General features: G+C 38.5%; 1 protein-coding gene across 5 annotated transcripts in view; it reads left to right on the forward strand.

The window, feature by feature from the left end:
• Positions 1 to 17,538, forward strand: part of MYSM1 (Myb like, SWIRM and MPN domains 1) — a 39,605-nt gene that overhangs the window by 8,441 nt on the left and 13,626 nt on the right. For all 5 annotated transcript variants that reach the window (XM_050961990.1, XM_050961987.1, XM_050961988.1 and 2 more), the window contains 11 exons: positions 2,618 to 2,716; positions 3,677 to 4,455; positions 5,987 to 6,117; positions 10,761 to 10,864; positions 12,703 to 12,780; positions 14,610 to 14,698; positions 15,045 to 15,099; positions 15,186 to 15,236; positions 15,995 to 16,069; positions 16,421 to 16,609; positions 16,972 to 17,104. In XM_050961990.1, coding sequence (XP_050817947.1) covers positions 2,618 to 2,716; positions 3,677 to 4,455; positions 5,987 to 6,117; positions 10,761 to 10,864; positions 12,703 to 12,780; positions 14,610 to 14,698; positions 15,045 to 15,099; positions 15,186 to 15,236; positions 15,995 to 16,069; positions 16,421 to 16,609; positions 16,972 to 17,104 — 1,783 coding nt within the window. The remainder of the gene's footprint in view (positions 1 to 2,617; positions 2,717 to 3,676; positions 4,456 to 5,986; positions 6,118 to 10,760; positions 10,865 to 12,702; positions 12,781 to 14,609; positions 14,699 to 15,044; positions 15,100 to 15,185; positions 15,237 to 15,994; positions 16,070 to 16,420; positions 16,610 to 16,971; positions 17,105 to 17,538) is intronic.

Raw genomic sequence — 17,538 nt, forward strand, 5'->3', positions numbered from 1 at the left:
ATTAGGAATGGCAATATACAAAAACCTGTAGGAGAGCACTTCAACCTCCCTGGCCACACTATAGCAGACCTTAAGGTGGCCATCCTGCAGCAAAAAAACTTCAGGACCAGACTTCAAAGAGAAACTGCTGAGCTTCAGTTCATCTGCAAATTTGACACCATCAGCTCAGGATTGAACAAAGACTGTGAATGGCTTGCCAATTACAGAACCAGTTTCTCCTCTCTTGGTTTTCACACCTCAACTGCTAGAACAGGGCCTCATCCTCCCTGATTGAACTGACCTCGTTATCTCTAGCTTGCTTGCTAGCATACATATATACAACTGCCCCTGGATATTTCCATTACATGCATCTGAGGAAGTGGGTATTCACCCACGAAAGCTCATGCTCCAAAACGTCTGTTAGTCTATAAGGTGCCACAGGACTCTTTGCTGCTTTTACAGATCCAGACTAACACGGCTACCCTCTGATATTTGAATGTTGTAGTGGATATTGCTTTTTAATGGGCCCACTTTGACTTTGAAAATCATATTGCTATAGAATATTGAAAGTAATACTGCTTAAACAGTATTTAGAAGGATGCAAAGTATTGTGCTTCCCTACATGGTAACTTTAGACCCCAGACCTGCAAAGGTACATCAGTCCTCTGGCAGGAAGCTTCTTGAATGACTGGGGGCCTGTGTTCCCTGTAAGCTGTGCAGTTGGGCGGCTGCCCAGGAGAGATTTAGGTGCTGCACAATTGATTAGCAGATCCAGCCGGCAGCATGTGTTCAGGTACCCCTCCCACCCCCCAGTGTTTTGCAGCCCCCTTACTCCTGCAGCTGCTCCCTGAACCCTCCTGCTGGCTGCGCAGCAGTGGGAAGGAAGGTGCTGATGTCAGGGTATCCCCCTCCCCCAGCTCCTGTACCTCATCTCCACAGAGCAGGGTAGAGGGGACAGGGCTCAGGACTCTCTGAGGTCTGAGTGAATCTTTGGGTGAGTGAGTGCCTTAAAGAGACAGCGCACAGTTTCTCAGAGACTTCCCCAGCAGCCAACTCATTCACACTGTCTCTCCTCCTCCTCTTTCCCTCTCCTCTCCGGCCCATGTACCCCATCTCTGCAGAGCGGAGGAGGGGGGAACATGGTTGAGGAGGCAGAGAGCTTTCAGTGAGTGCCTTAAAGAGACAGCAGATGGGTGTGTCTCAGAAATTTCTTGAGCGGTCGTCACACACCTCCCAACACTACTGTTGTTGTTGTTACTTCTTGGTACTTCCTGCAGTGCACATATATTCTCTGTAATTATATTCTTTCAAAGTGTTGTTTTACTTTTTTGACTGGTCTATGCATTTCATAATTTTTATTTCTCTCCTACACTTAAATTTAATTTTAGTAGTGAGTTCTAAAATGCCTGTCTTGTTCTGGCTGGAGTATTTATCTCTGTTAGTAACTTTTAAAAAATGCATATATAAAAATATATTATATCTAGGTATTTTGTTTCTACTGGTGGCACACATCCGCACATTACTTTGGTGCAAATAACAAAATTTATTCCACACATGAGTGGAAAAAATTAGAGGGAACATTGTTGGGGACATAACTTCATAGTAAGCATTCACATTTAAGGTGAACCAATGCAGCCTTCCTGATTAAATTCACTCATCTGATAATATAACACCCTCAGTCTAGCACAGATACATATGTGTCAATTTGCATTTAGACACTATGGAAGAATTTGGCCTGGGTAGAATTTGGCCTGCCACATATCTATCTATTACAGGTGGTAATGTGTGTAAAGAAAAGAACCGAGTTTGACTTTTAGAACCTAGGGTAAGCATGTAGGACTGGCAGTTAGGAAAAATAATCTTTTCACTTTAAAATGAGCACATGTGATATGGGGCTACAATAAATTTTGATTTCCCTCAATGCAACTTTTAATCGCTTTCAATTAGAACCATATTTTAAAGTTTAAAAAAAAATCTTAATCTTGAGGTTGCGTTAGCATTGCCTTTTGTGCATAATTAAAGACCTCAAACCTGTAGAAACCCTATGTATATTCTTAATACTGTGAGTAGTTCCATTTACTTTGGTGGGACTCACAATGCATAAAATTAAGCATGTTTATAAATCTTTGCGAGATCAGGGTCTGAATCTGGTCTTTTATTCATTCAGAGTACTTGGAGTGGAGTGCACATATATGAACTGCTGGGTTTTTACTTTTTATATACAGTGTAGTTAAGAAATGGCATGAAGTGGATATGTACAACTATGGACCTGTTTGGAAAGAGCAGGACCAGAGTTCCAAGAGACTTATTTAAGTTTAGTAGTGCTTTAATTTAATGAGACTTCTATAATTACCTTCAGTGGGACTCCTCAAGGTAATAATCAGTATGGTTTTTAGTGCTTTCAGGATCAGGCCATTGATGAGTCTCCACATAAAGGGGCAGTGAATTGATAATACTTATTGCTTAAACTTAATTTCCGACTGTCCAGTATCTAGGTAATAGCACTTTTTGGAACGATTGAGTAGTATTTTTTATTTCTAATAAACAATTGTTTCTGTAAAACTTTTTCTCCTTGCGTAAAGAGTGATGCTTAGATGTAGAAAACATTGGTTGATTTTAATTTATTTTGTCACACTAGGCTAAATTTGGCCGAAGATGGACAAAAATTGCCAAGTTGGTTGGAAGTCGCACTGTTTTACAAGTAAAGAGTTATGCCAGGCAGTACTTTAAAAACAAGGTAAATATGAAATGCCATTTTCTGTTAGTAAAAAAGACAGTAGGGTGCAGGTATGTTCCTCATATATTTTGAATGCAAACATGCATTTATGGAACATTATTGTTGAAATATTGCTTATCTGCTGATTTTTAAATCTGAAATTTGACCTGGTTTGGAATTGTTCTAATCTTGTTGGGAATTTTAAATCCTCTAACAAGCAATAAACAATATGGTGTGTTTTATAGGACACCAACATACTTGAGATACGTTACTAGATTGAAAACAGATTGCCCTCTGACTGCTCAGAAGTTGCCACTGTCCAATGTAATGTCATTTCCGACTGCCAGCTGAACTCTTCTGGGACCTTTTTTTAAAAGACAATTGTGTGTACTTTAGCTGCTAATAAATACATGCGTTATAATATCCTCTAGACTGGGCTTATTTTGAATATCAAGTATCACGCACATCCATAATGCTGCATAAGTTGCTTAAGTCTGCATTTTTTCAATGGTTTACTTTTTAAAACAAAAATCAGTAAGAAAAACCTGAAAATGATTTCCTTAATGTATAGTTTCTTCTTATAAGTAAAATGAGCTGAGAGAATATAAATTAGCTGATGAATGTTAACTCTAATGCTAGATATCCACAGTTCTGAAAGCTTTGCCAGCCAGTCCTTTCTTAATCCCATATATATATATATATATATATATATATATATATATATATATATATATATATATATATATATATAGTATAAAATAATGAAATATAGGACTGCCCTTTGAAAGAGAACATAATGAAAGCTGAACATTGAACCCAATTTTAAAAAGGCAAGCTTTGTGAATTAATACATAAAACTTAATGATCCCTCTAGACTGAACCAAATTGATTGTCATTGATTTTAATAGTGTTATTTTTCATTTAAACTTCATTATTGGGGAATGCTTAATTTTTCTTATAATCCATTTATACTTTCTTAAGGCAAAAACTGATGACTCTGAAAAAGAGGAACAAAGTCAGTACAGCAGCAATAGTCTTCCTGTTGAGGATGAAGGAGAGAAGGTGGTGGCATGGGCACCTGCAAACCTGAGGGGCCGTGCAGACCCCAACCTGAACGCAGTGAAAATTGAAAAGTTATCTGATGATGAGGAAGTAGACATCACAGATGAAATGGATGAGTTGCTTTCTCATGCACCCACACTGGAACCCGGCAAATCTAAATTCACTGATATTCCAAAGTGTCCAATTCAAGAAACCAGAGAAAGAGAACTTACTTTTTGGTCTGCTGAATACAATTCTGCAATTCCCCAGTTTGCAGAAGACAATTTTCAAAAGGCCGAGCAAGGCAAGGTAGAAGCACTGGAGTTTCCAAACATTGCAGCCACATGCTCTGAGAAACAGAGCGTGAATGGTGATGAATCTGTGAAATCAGTTTATCTGCAATTTAATGAATTTACAGAGAAAAGTGAGCAAGACAAAAAAGGGACTTTTGATGACACCAAGCAATTAGTTGATCAAGAACTTAATGAAGAACACAAGGACTTAGTTAATAATGAAATGCTTTTCCATCCTTCTTGCCAATTGGATGAAGAAAATCAGGAAGAAGCAGAGGAGCTTAAGCCACCTGATCAAGAAGTGGAAATTGATAGAAATATCATTCTAGGAGAAGAAAAGCAAGCTATTCCAGAATTTTTTGAGGGACGTCAGGCCAAAACACCAGAGCGCTATCTGAAAATTAGAAATTACATTTTGGATCAGTGGTAAGATAACTTGATTTCATTTTGTGATTTCATTCGTTTCAACAGCTGATGTGCTGTTTTGATGCAGTTAGAACAGACATGGAATTAATGGCCTAGCTCAGAATGCTGCCAAAATTCTGATATTTGAGCTGTTTTCAGAAGATTGAAAAGTAACAGCATTGGCTATGGGTGGGATATCCCTCCCCTCTTCACTTTTTTCTTAAATATAAAGGAACATTTTACATTTCAATAGTTAAAATGGAGCATTATGAAAATGCGTGTCCATCTTCAGAACACATGACTACAATTTATTCTAGAATGCTTTCTTCAGTTTTGTCAATTTAGTGTATTACACCAAACAGGGAAGAGAAGATAAAGTAATACTGGTTAGTGCAATACTTTTAATTATTATCACACAGTAATGGTATGTTGATGGGATGCATATTACAATATATTCATGGGTCTGGTATATGTCTTCTGTATTCTGGGTCCTGTCCTTCAGACCTTACATAAAATTCCCACTCAAGTTGTTCTCTAGTGATGTCTGTAATATGTTTCCATTCTTCAGTCTGGGACAGGTAGGAGACTAAAAGACTGAATTTATAAAAAGTCTTTATAGAAAAGTCAGCTATTAAGAGTGGCTATGTTAGAGCAAAAAGTGATAAAACCATTTTTAAAATGGGTCCTTCTCAACAGGGAGCAGTATTCAAGAGACTTGAATATTGTACAGTTCGTCTCCATGGAGCCATTTTAAGGAACTGTGACAGGCTAATTCGCTGTGCAATTTGTTCTCCTGTAGCTTTGTTTTCTGACTTTAACTGAACTCACTTAAAAAATGTTACAGTATTCTCTCATCTCTAGGTTAATTGCCTTATAAATTGATAAACTATTCACTAGTTCTGGAGTAGTTCTAAGCGCCCATATTTCTAGGGAAATTTTGACAGACTTCAAAGCAGTAAATGTGCATGAAAGATAAAAAACAGGATTATCACACAGGAAGCTATAAGTTATTTATGCAGTTACTTAAAATAATTGTTTAATACAGTAGAACATGTGATACAAAATGGGAACAAGTATTTTATTTTAACAAGGTTATTTAATTTCAATAACTTTTTGTTCCCTGGCACCATTCATTTCCAGGGCCTATATTTTATGCTGTGTGTGGATATCTTTTTCTCTATGCATGTATTTGACTAAATCTGCACAGCCTCAAACGCCATCATAAATTAGCACTTTTGTAAAAAGCTTAGATATCTGTATGGATACTCTGACTATTCCTTATGTTCTTTTGCATAGAGTATACTTTAGAAAACAGCACTCAAACAGTACAATCCTACTTCATGAGCAGCTTTTTGGGGATGAATATAAGCTTGCTTACCACTAGCATTCTAGGTCTGAGTGTTACACATGTTAAATAGAATCTCCTATTAATTCCTGTAGAAAAAATACAAGGAAATCCAAATGGCTTCACAGAACAGTTAAACTATTCTTTTTTTTAATTTTTACTGATCCATTTTATCTTTGTTTGAAAATGTCCTATGATTTATTTTAGGGAGCGATGTAAACCTAAATACCTGAATAAGACTTCAGTACGGCCAGGACTTAAGAACTGTGGTGATGTTAACTGTATTGGACGGATACACACATACCTGGAGTTAATAGGAGCAATTAACTTTGGCTGTGGTAAAAAGAACATTTTAATCTGCATCCATTCAAATTATAACCACAATGTTAATAGTATCTGTTATTGGTCAGAAACCATTTTGATAAGTTGTGTATGTTATATGAGGTATAAAAATCAAGATAGAGAGAAATCTGTATTTTCAAAAGATTTTTTTGAGTTAAATTAATTCCTGAGTACCTTCTGCATTCAGTCCAATCAGAACTATCCATGTGGGTAATCTTCATCCCATCTCCCTTTTTCTCTGAGGTCTCCAGTCACCCTTATTTCATGTAAGCTCTTTGGGGCAGGTACCTCATCTAATGGCATCCTGACCTGTTTGACCTCCCACCCTTGTCATCATGTAAATCCTAATGGACTACTTATATGAATAGGTATTAGTAGGTATAAAGGTTGCAGAATATGGCTCTAAGATTATAAACCTTCTGAAAGAAAATAAGTTGTGCTTTTATTTTGCTTTTAAATTTTCAAAATACTTGGTGTCTTCAAGTAAGGTTTCTGATTATTGACTGCACTTTCTCATAAGATGGGAGAAGCATAACTTACTGAAAATTAGCAGTTTAACCTGTTTCTTTAGCTAACCTGGTATATAGTTTGAAGGAACCACAGCTGTCTTGTGAGTGAACATACATAATTCTTACAGCCCCTCCTCTTGTCCTACAATCTGTACTATGGAATGTTCCCTCCCACTCTGTCGGTTGATGGCAGAGCAAAGATTGACAGTCAGCCTGGGGCCAGGACAACCTCTTTGTGGATAACCTGAGTTCTTTGCCTCCACTCCTGGGCAAACATGGGATCTCCTTGTTTTAGCAAAGCCTTCAGGATTGGACTAGTAAAAACATCTTTAATTTGACTAATTGGAGACTCCTAGAACTGTGGGTTTCTAAGCAAGGTTTGCCTCAGACCGTGTCTGGGGCCCCACTTCCAAGAAGACCTCTTAACTTGGCAAGCGGCTTCAGAAATTTACCCAAATATGGGTGACGTGTACTTTGGACAAATGGATGCTATGGGCAGTTCTACAGGGTTGTGCCATCAAACTTAGCAGTTACCCAGAGATAAGTTCATAGTATTTCCCAGATCAAACAACCAAACACCAAAAACTAAAAGCCATCTTGGCATTAGGGCGGTATAGCTGGTATCAACAAGACAGATTTTGTGGGGTATACTTGGTATTTTTAGGTTTCAGAGTAGCAGCCGTGTTAGTCTGTATCCGCAAAAAGAACAGGAGTACTTGTGGCACCTTACAGACTAACAAATGTATTTCAGCATGAGCTTTCGTGAGCTACAGCTCACTTCTTCGGATGCATAGAATGGAACACACAGACAGGAGATATTTATACATACAGAGAACATGAAAAGGTGGAAGTATACATACCAACAAGAAGAGTCTAATCAATTGAGATGAGCTATCATCAGCAGGAGAAAAAAAACAACAAAAAAAACCTTTTGAAGTGATAATTAAGACAACCCATATAAGGTGTGAGGAGAACTGAACATAGGGAAATAGATTCAGTTAGGTATTGACCCAACCATTCCCAGTCTCTGTTTAAGCCTGAGTTAATTGTATCTAATTTGCATATTAATTCGAGTTCAGTCTCTCTTTGGAGTCTGTTTTTGAAGTTTTTTTGTTGCAAAATTGCCACCTTCAAGTCTGTCACTGAGTGGTTAGAGAGGTTGAAGTGTTCTCCCACTGGTTTTTGAATATTATGATTCCTGATGTCAGATTTGTGTCCATTTATTCTTTTGCGTAGAGACTGTCCGGTTTGGCCAATGCACATGGCAGAGGGGCATTGCAGGCACATGATGGCATATATCACGTTGGTAGATGTGCAGGTGAATGAGCCCCTGATGGCGTGGCTGATGTGATTAGGTCCTATGATGGTGTCACTTGAATAGATATGTGGACAGAGCTGGCATCGGGCTTTGTTGCAAGGATAGTTCCTGGATTAGTGTTTATGTTGTATGGTGTGCAGTTGCTGGTGAGTATTTGCTTCAGGTTGGGAGGCTGTCTATAAGCAAGGACTGGCCTGTCTCCCAACATCTGTGAGAGTGAGGGATCATCTTTAAGGATAGATTGTAGATCTTTGATGATGCACTGGAGAGGTTTTAGTTCGGGGCTGTAGGTGATGGCTAGTGGCGTTCTGTTATTTTCTTTGTTGGGCCTGTCCTGTAGTAGGTGGCTTCTGGGTACTCTTCTGGCTCTGTCAGTCTGTTTTTTCACTTCAGCAGGTGGGTATTGTAGCTTTAAGAATGCTTGATAGAGATCTTGTAGGTGTTTATCTCTGTCTGAGGGATTGGAGCAATACAGTTGTATCCTAGAGTTTGGCTTTAGACAATGGATTGTGTGGTGTGTCCTGGATGGAAGCTGGAGGCATGTAGGTAAGTATAGCGGTCAGTGGGTTTCTGGTATAGGGTGGTGTTTATGTGACCATCGCTTATTAGCAAGTAGTGTCTAGGAAATGGACCGCTTGTGTGGATTGGTCTAGGCTGAGGTTGATGGTGGGATGGAAATTGTTAAAATCACGGTGGAATTTAAAAAAACTTCAAAAACAGACTCCAAAAAGAGACTGCTGAACTCGAATTAATATGCAAATTAGATACAATTAACTCAGGCTTAAACAGAGACGGGGAATGGTTGGGTCATTACACTAATTGAAACTATTTCCCTATGTTCAGTTCTCCTCACACCTTCTATGGGTCATCTTAATTATCACTTCAAAAGGTGTTTTTTTTTTTGTTGGTTTTTTTTCTCCTGCTGATGATAGCTCATCTCAATTGATTAGACTCTTCCTGTTGGTATGCTTACTTCCACCTTTTCATGTTCTCTGTGTGTATAAATATCTCCTATCTGTGTGTTCCATTCTATGCACCTAAAGAAGTGAGCTGTAGCGCACGAATGCTCATGCTGAAATACATTTGTTAGTCTGTAAGTTGCCACAAGTACTCCTGGTTTTTTGGTATTTTTAGTGATTCTAAAGAAGAATGGGGACACGAGACATGTTAGATCTCAGATCCTTCAGCAAATCCACCAGGTCTCTGAAGTCCTGATTGAAAACTGTAAAGTCTATCATTACAACTCTTATCACCCCAGTACTTAATGACTTCTTTAAATCTCAAGGAGGCTTACCTTCATGTGATAGTCAAGGAGAATCGCTGGAAATTTCTGCCCTTCTGTTATGATGGGAAGAATTTTTCAGTACAGGGCTCCCCCATTTGTACTAGTGTCTGCCCCACGAGTCTTTACAAAGATCCTGATGGTCTTGCATTCTCAGAGGAAGGGGGTACATGTTTATCCCTACTTAGGACAAGTACTTGGAAAGGAAGCTATCAGATCACCCTTCAGCATCCAAAGGAGATTGTAACCTGCATCTGGGATAATAGGTTTCTGGTGAACATGCAGAAGACTCTTCTCTAGCCATCTCAGTGAGTTTTGCTTTTAGGAGTGATCAGAGACACCATTTCAGAGGAGAGACAACAGAAGACCCTCTCTTTAATTCTCTAAGTGTCATCTGGTCATCAGACATCCCTAGAAGTCCTTGATACAACTCCTCAGTATGCTAGTTTCATATGTAAATACTCTACAACAGACCAGATTTCATCTAAGGATGCTTAGATATATTTTTCTTATCATAGGAAGAAATTGCACCCAATCAGGAACAGAGAATCACTGTTCCAAAGTGAATCACTTCCTACCTCAAGTGGTGGACTGAATCACCTTTAAGATTCCAACAGCGTGTCCAGTTTCAAAACTGGTGAAATACACGATCACCATCACTGTAAACATTCATACATGGGGAACACACTCCTCAATAGGACAGTGGCTAATGGGACTTTGTCCAGTCTGAAGAAGAGGCATATAAATGAGCTAGAGCTCAGGATGATCAGACTACCCCTCCTCTGCTTTCAAACGCCTGTCCACCAGCATCATGTATCTCACAGCTGATGACACCACTACAGTTGCATAAATCAGCCAACAAGGGGGAATGAAATCTTCCTCCATCCACAAGGAAGTGATACATCTGTTGACTTTCTTAGAGCATCATCTCTCCCCCTAAGCTATCCACATAATGGCTCAGCAGGAAGGACCTGGAGCTTGAATCCTTCTCTGTTTCAGGAGGTGTAGAAAAAGTTCAGGGTTCCAATCACAGATCTCTTTGCCTCAAGGAAAGGAATCAATGTTCTGTCTCAAAGGTGGCCATAATGCTTACTTTCCGGCTTTCTCTACGTACCTCTACTGGCGAGGTTGAGAAAAAAGATCTTAAAGGAACCGGCCACCATCCTCTTGATTGACTCATATTGGCCCCACCGTTAGTCATTTTCAGCTTTGGCAGCCACCATTCTGGGATTCTCCACAGGTGATGATCTTGGCCCTTAGCTGTAGGTGAAACTTTGTTCTGCCTCTAACCTTCGGGGAGGAAGAATGCCCCACCGTACAGACTGCTGGACATGGAGGGTCTTAGAAAGAAAATTCACAGATAACGAAGTTTTCCTTTCCTAAAGTTGGCATGCTACTGAGTGAGGACCAGATGACTATACTATTGCCTGATCATAGAGTAGTACCTCCTAGTTGAGATTTGTATTAAATATGGAATTTTTATTTACCAGGATTAATGAAGAATAATGTGTGCTCTCTGCATTCCTATAGAACAGGCTGTGTATAACAGACCACAACCGGCTGATAAAACACGATCCAAAGAAGGCAAAGACACCATAGAAGCATATCAGCTTGCTCAGCGTTTGCAGTCTATGGTAAGATGAAAATAAACAGTTATATGTGTCAGCAGTAGGTCCTTTTCAACTTTCACTTTCGATACAGGGCATCTCTCTGAATTTCTTCTTAACCTATTCAGCTTTGATCACTTTCCAGTGTGTTCTTTGATTCAAGTGTCTGCTTTAGCACTAGTGTTACTCTTTGTCATACCTGTCCTAATTACTATTCTATTGCACAGTTGGTTTCCGCTCCAACTTGGTCAGTCTTATCTGTCTGGAGCTAGAAAACCCAGCATAATTTGCATCTGTGAGAAAGCATTGGAGTGTTCTGGCAGCATGTAGGGAGGCTGCCTACATTTTAATGTGTAAATTTACCAAGTTTTTCGAGTGACTTATTTAGAGTTCAGCATTTATAACCAAGCATATATGGGACGTTATAAATAATTTATTGCTTCATTAAAAGAATAAGATTTGCCAGATAATTATGTAACAAGTGTATGTCACATCCAATTTCTATTTTGCTGTAAAGATATCTTATGTATTTAAATATATTGGTACAAGGAAACTAAATCAACCCCACAAAGGAAGTGGCAGAAAAGAAAATCCTTATATGAAATAAAAATGTTATGCAGAAAGCATGAGCCATTCTCATACTGTTTGCATGACAATTTGCAATTCTTTACCAGTATATTTAGTCTCGGCAGTATTCCATTTAAATCCATGTCTGTAAATTTTGATTTCAGCTGACACACTGAAAGTGATGGGAAAAAAATCCATTAGTAACAGTTGATGCAAGTGCAGCCTCCCCCTCCTGCACCTTGTGCCTGCAGGGATTGGGTGGTATTGGTTCTGTGGCAACACAGATTGAGCCTTCTGCAGCCATGCTATTATGGGAGTGAGTGAGTGGGTCTTGACAACGAAGTTGCAGAGAGCTCCTTGCATGGCTGCAAGGCTGATGATGCTGGATCACTGCAGGTGCAAGGTGCAGGGAAGGCTGAAGTCCTGCCTGGGAACAAAGTCATTTGGCAACAGGATAATTGTCCGGTAGCTGGCAGCTCATCTTCCACCTCCCCTTGCAGTCCTGGCTGGGTGTCTGTGCTCTGCCCTGCCATGATCGCAGCCTTCCCCACACTATGCACCTCCAGGGAACGGGTGTCACCCATACTGCAGCAGCACAGGGAGCCCTCTGCAGCTCTGTTGTCGCGGCCCTGCTCTCTCATTCACTCACCAGTCAGGAGTGTAGGGGCTGTCCTGGCAGGAATTGTGCAGCAGCGGGATGGCCTTCCCTGCAGCCAGGGGCTCGTCATTGTCCTTGGTGCCTTGGCTAAGGGTCTTAGTTTTGCCAGGTCTCCCTGGCACCTAGCGCCTCAGTGTCTTGAGCCCCTCAGCCACACAGGGTGCCCCATGTAGCCTTAGTGTCAGTGCTAGCCTAACTCCAACTCTACCCTCCCACCACCCAATTTCTCACAACTGTGAAAATAAAAATTGTTAAAAATTAAAAATAAAAATAAATATTAATTGTTGAAATTGAAGAAAAAAGAAGAAAAACAAGAAATAAAGAAATTCGCCAAGCCCACATGTCCTAAACCATGCTGTCTGTACTAGATGGATGGATCCATGGATTTTTACTCAGGTATTTACTGTACCTCTTAAGGAAACCCTTTCCTGATTTATTTCTAGAAAGGCTGCCAACTGTTGAATATAAACAAAAGTAAAGAGTTCTCTGTTATTCAGTGGGACTATTCTGGGAGTCTTAATGCTGATGAGCCACTGACCATTTGGATGTCATTTTAGGGCTGATTAAATTCAGCAAATGTCAGTGCTTTGATGTGCATGGATTGATGATGTTTGACTAGTATTTTATCTGCTTCTTACAGCGTACAAGAAGACGACGTGTGCGAGACCCCTGGGGAAACTGGTGTGATGCCAAGGATTTGGAAGGACAGACATTTGAGGTAACTCTTCTGTTTTTAAACTGTTCTGGTAGATATGATTCTTGCTAACTATTTATCGCATGATATCTCATCAAAGGCATTAGAAAAAATGATTGCACAATAAGCATTAAAATTACATTTGTTCTTTTTGAAACTATGATTTGAAAATAATATTGGAGCAACTGTTAGGCAATTGTGCTAATATGGTGAATGTACTTTGAGTATGCATGTCCCAAACATGTCCAGTCATATTATAAAGCATACACTATGTCATGGCGTGGCCATAATGTTTCTTATTTTAATTTGCAGATTTGGTCAGTCTTATTCTCATTCAGTGAAAAGTTGCTCTTCATTTCACATCATATAAACCTTTTGTGTATAAAAAATGTAGCTCTAATTCAACATTACGGTTGAAATATCAAGCGTTCATAAATCTGGAATTTGGTCTTTATTCCAAATTGTCAGCAATAAGAGTATGAGTTTATATTTAAAAAAAAAAAGTTTCAGCTTGCTTATTTTAAACATTCTTCATAACAAATAAAACTGATTTAATGCTTGCATTGCTTTGTAGATCTTTTATAGTGACTTAAAAAAAACAAAAAAATACCTTCCTGAAGACTATGTACTACGTTAGGCAGTTTCTTTACATCACATACTGAGTTTTACATGTTGCATAAGAAAGACAGCAGTGATAGATGTGTGACTGACCAGTTCTCACCTTTACCTGGGGCTTTTAGCTGTAAGACAGTGGGGACCTTATAGCAGGTTCAGTGAGTGGTTATCATGGGGAAAAAATAGAGCATTTGTGATATACCTAGGAAGCACTGTCAGGAGACCTGAGTTTCAGTCCTGATTCTTACACTTTTTCCTGTGACCTTATTAAGGCTAGCTGAGGTGGAAAGAAAATGTAGGCCTTTTAGGTTTCCAGCCGTGTACTTATTCCTCTAGGGATAGAGTTTAGGAAATATGAACAGTGCCATCCCCCTCCCCAAAATTATCTGATATCCAACACTGTAAGATTTTCCAGAGTTTTGAAGTGTTTACAAGTTTAGATGACACTGAAGTATTTTGCAGTGCCATCAACATTCAAAGTCAATATAGACTAAACAGTTGTTTACTGTGCGTCCACACTCCTAGTGTTCTAAACCTTAGAATGAGCAGAGAAACTTAACAGATAATCCTACTCTTCCTGTGTGGGGGAAAAATGTGTGACTTAATGACATCAACATTACTGAACTACTGTACTTTCTTTCACACTCAATTTGTTTATTAGATCTCACTGAAATCTAGAGAACACGTGCAGTTTAAAAAAAAACCATTTTTCTGCCATTGAGTTATGTATGTACAAAATGTCGCTCACAAGACAGTCATGCTTCATGATTGAGGCAAGCATGGGATCTAATAACTAAAATGTTTGAATGGCTTTGGCTGCTGCGTCTACCATTTCCTGCAAAGAGTGATCTTTAGGTTGAGACAACGTGGAAAATTTCAGCACCAAAGAGGAACTGCTTTGAGAAAGTTTTGACCAGCAGATTATAATGGAAGTTGTACTTATGCATACATTTGACAGTGAAGGCTTATGTGAGATGTGGATGCCATTACCTGAACTCTGATTAGATCAAGCCTGGGGGATGATAGGAAGAGTCTCTTCCATCTTCCTGCAAAAACAGATCTATGTGCTAATGACTCTGTCACTATTTTCACACTGCATGGTGTATTCTGGCTGTTTCAGTGCATAATGAGTGATTCAGTGACAAAAGCTGCTAGCATTGCAGCGTGCAAATTAGTGTCCAGAATCTAAGTATTTTGAAGGAGCCTGGAAATCATTACTGATAAAATTTGTTTTTTAGCATCTCTCTGCTGAGGAACTAGCAAGAAGGAGAGAGGAGGAGAAACTTAAACCTGCAAAACCTTCTAAAGGATCAAGACAAATCAAAAGGTTTTCTTCTTGTGTGCTGTTTGCTCTGCAATATCTCTTTTGGAAATAGAGATAATTGGCTTGCATAGATTCAAACCTAAATGTTATGAATCATTGCTATGTAGACACGTGCTTTGCAATCTAGATTTTTAAAAAGTCTGACATCACAATTGTAAATTACAAAAATTTACCGTTGAAATCCATGGGTGTAAATTGCAAAATTTCCAGTAATTGGGGACCAGTCTCTGGAGTGGCGGGATGAGCAACTACAACAAAGAAGGAGCTGTTGGGAGAAAATGTGATTTATTTAAAGATTTTTTTTCATTGATTGTCCTTATCTTTAGAGAAAATTTCTTTCATTTTGTAGTTCCTTTGATCCCTTTCAGCTGATACCTTGCTGTTTCTTCACTGAAGAAAAACGAGTAGGTACATATTCATGAATAATCAAGAACATTCATTTATATACTTACAGGATGTCTCTTGTACTCATTATTGCTTGTCATTTCAGGAACCATTTCAGGTGAAAGTGGCTTCAGAAGCACTTTTAATAATGGACTTGGTAAGGATTAAGCATTGTTTTATAATGGACTGAGGTATATATTTTGGTATATCCCCATTTTTCTCAATTAGTTTCCTTCCCATTTAGAGCTAAAAGCAAAAGTCTACTACAGGAGAAATCCCAAACTGCTGCATGTCCTTACGGTTGTGTCTATATATTTTACTGTAATAATAACCACAGTTTATGCAAGCTATCTACCAACATGAATGGTTGTTAATGCCTATTCTTGTTCCAGATGAAGTTACTAAAGAGTTGTCACTGACTTAGATAAGAGCAGTAACAGATCCGTACTCAGTTCCATTTCTCCTAGGATATCCATCTTTTGTGATAGGAGTTGCTCCAAAAGAAACATCTCTTCATTGTGCATGTTACCACTTAGGAACCCATTGGGATCATTACTCTGTTTGCCCAGCAATCCAGAAGATTCAGTATTTGTGTATTCTTTTTGTAAAAACAAAATATGCCATGCCAGGCACTGGGTTCCTGGTGTTAAATGGTGACAGTTTCCCCAACCGTCAATGCCTCACACCTGCTTAATACTTAGATGGGTGGCAAAGATCATCTTTATTCGGTTACTTTAAATTGAAACACACAGTATTTCAGAGTCTTTATTATTCTCAGTTTTCCTTCTAAACCTTACTGTGAAAGAACCTGTGAAGACGGTGTTTTATAATGTAAATCCAAGATTAGCAGTTGTTCTGAAAATCGATATTTTTAACAAATATTTTAAGTAATGTGTATATATTATATATCTTTAGCATGCTCATGTTTCCATGGCAGAAGTAATAGGCCTGTTAGGTGGAAGATACTCTGAAGCTGATAGAATTGTTGAAGTAAGTTTTGGTTTTGGTTTTGGTTCTTGGGGGGGTGGGGAAGGGTTTCAGTGTTCATTCTGCATTTCACTAAAAGTATTGGTTAAATGCCTTATATTGAAAAAATCGATGCAAGAGTTAGTGTCCTACAGATTATTGAATTAGTTGTTCTTTAGTTTTAAAAAGTTGAAATTTGAAAAGTTAATTATTGTAATCTTGACGTTACAAAATTTAAGACCTCATAAAAGTAACTGGCTGTCATATCTCTTCTATACTTGCATAAGAGAATCTAGTATTTAACATGGATTTATGATTGGTTTAAATGTGTTCACTCAATGTTTCCATTTATCCTTATGTGGATGTTATTTACAGATTTGTGCAGCAGAACCATGTAATAGTCTCAGTACAGGACTGCAGTGCGAGATGGATCCAGTGTCTCAAACTCAGGCCTCAGAAACCTTGGCTGTTAGAGGGTACAGTGTTATTGGGTGGTACCACTCTCATCCTGCATTTGACCCCAACCCTTCGATACGAGATATTGACACTCAGGCTAAATACCAGGTACTCTTTGTGTGTATGTTAAAAAAGCCTTTCATTTCTGGTATTTAGAATTTAATACGCTTAATGCAATAATGGTTCTGGTTTGCACAACTGAAAATCATTTTTGTTGTAAATTGATTTTTAGCTTTACAGAGTCTTACAGTGATTAATTTAGATATTGTTTAATTGAAATTGAGGGGAAAAAGGATAATAAATATAATATTCTATATTTACATTAGTGGAGTAACCTGTTTTTCAGATTCATAAGGATTTACTAATGTCTCTCTCTACCTTCTAATTTTTTAACATAAAAGATAGTTGGAAGAGGAGTTTGTATTGCACTTAGAAAATATATTACTAATTTTATTTTTTCCTTCATTTAGAGTTATTTCTCCAGAGGCGGGGCAATGTTCATTGGAATGATCATAAGTCCTTATAACCGAAATAATCCTCTTCCATATTCTCAGATTACTTGTCTGGTTATTAGTGATGAGATCAGTTCTGATGGCTCATACCGTAAGTATCTGAACTAATTACTTTTACCTCACTCCTCTTGGTCCTTCAGGATTTTAGATGGAAAATTTAGATTCTTAACACTTGAACAAGGGCTTGAAGTATTCTCTCATCTCTGAAGCTGGGCAGCTTTCCCTGAAATAGAGGGGCTTAAACCATCAGTTCCTGCATAATCTAACTATTATTTTAAAAAACGTTAGTATTTTATGACCTCGTGAGTGAAAAGAAATGCTTCCAACTATACAGAGATCTAGTATTTGTCTTCATGGCTGCATACAGATGTGTATTGTCTCTGTTGCTGCTCATGGCTTTCCCAAATCACAGCCAAGTGAAGTTACCAAGACTGGTCAGTTTCACCGTTGATATTCAGAACTCTGTGGACACCAGTGAAACCCTTAAGAATTATCTCACTTTCACTCTGCTGCTTCAGAAAACCA

This window comes from Gopherus flavomarginatus, chromosome 7 (genome assembly GCF_025201925.1).
Source record: "Gopherus flavomarginatus isolate rGopFla2 chromosome 7, rGopFla2.mat.asm, whole genome shotgun sequence".
NCBI classification, from domain to species: domain Eukaryota; kingdom Metazoa; phylum Chordata; order Testudines; family Testudinidae; genus Gopherus; species Gopherus flavomarginatus.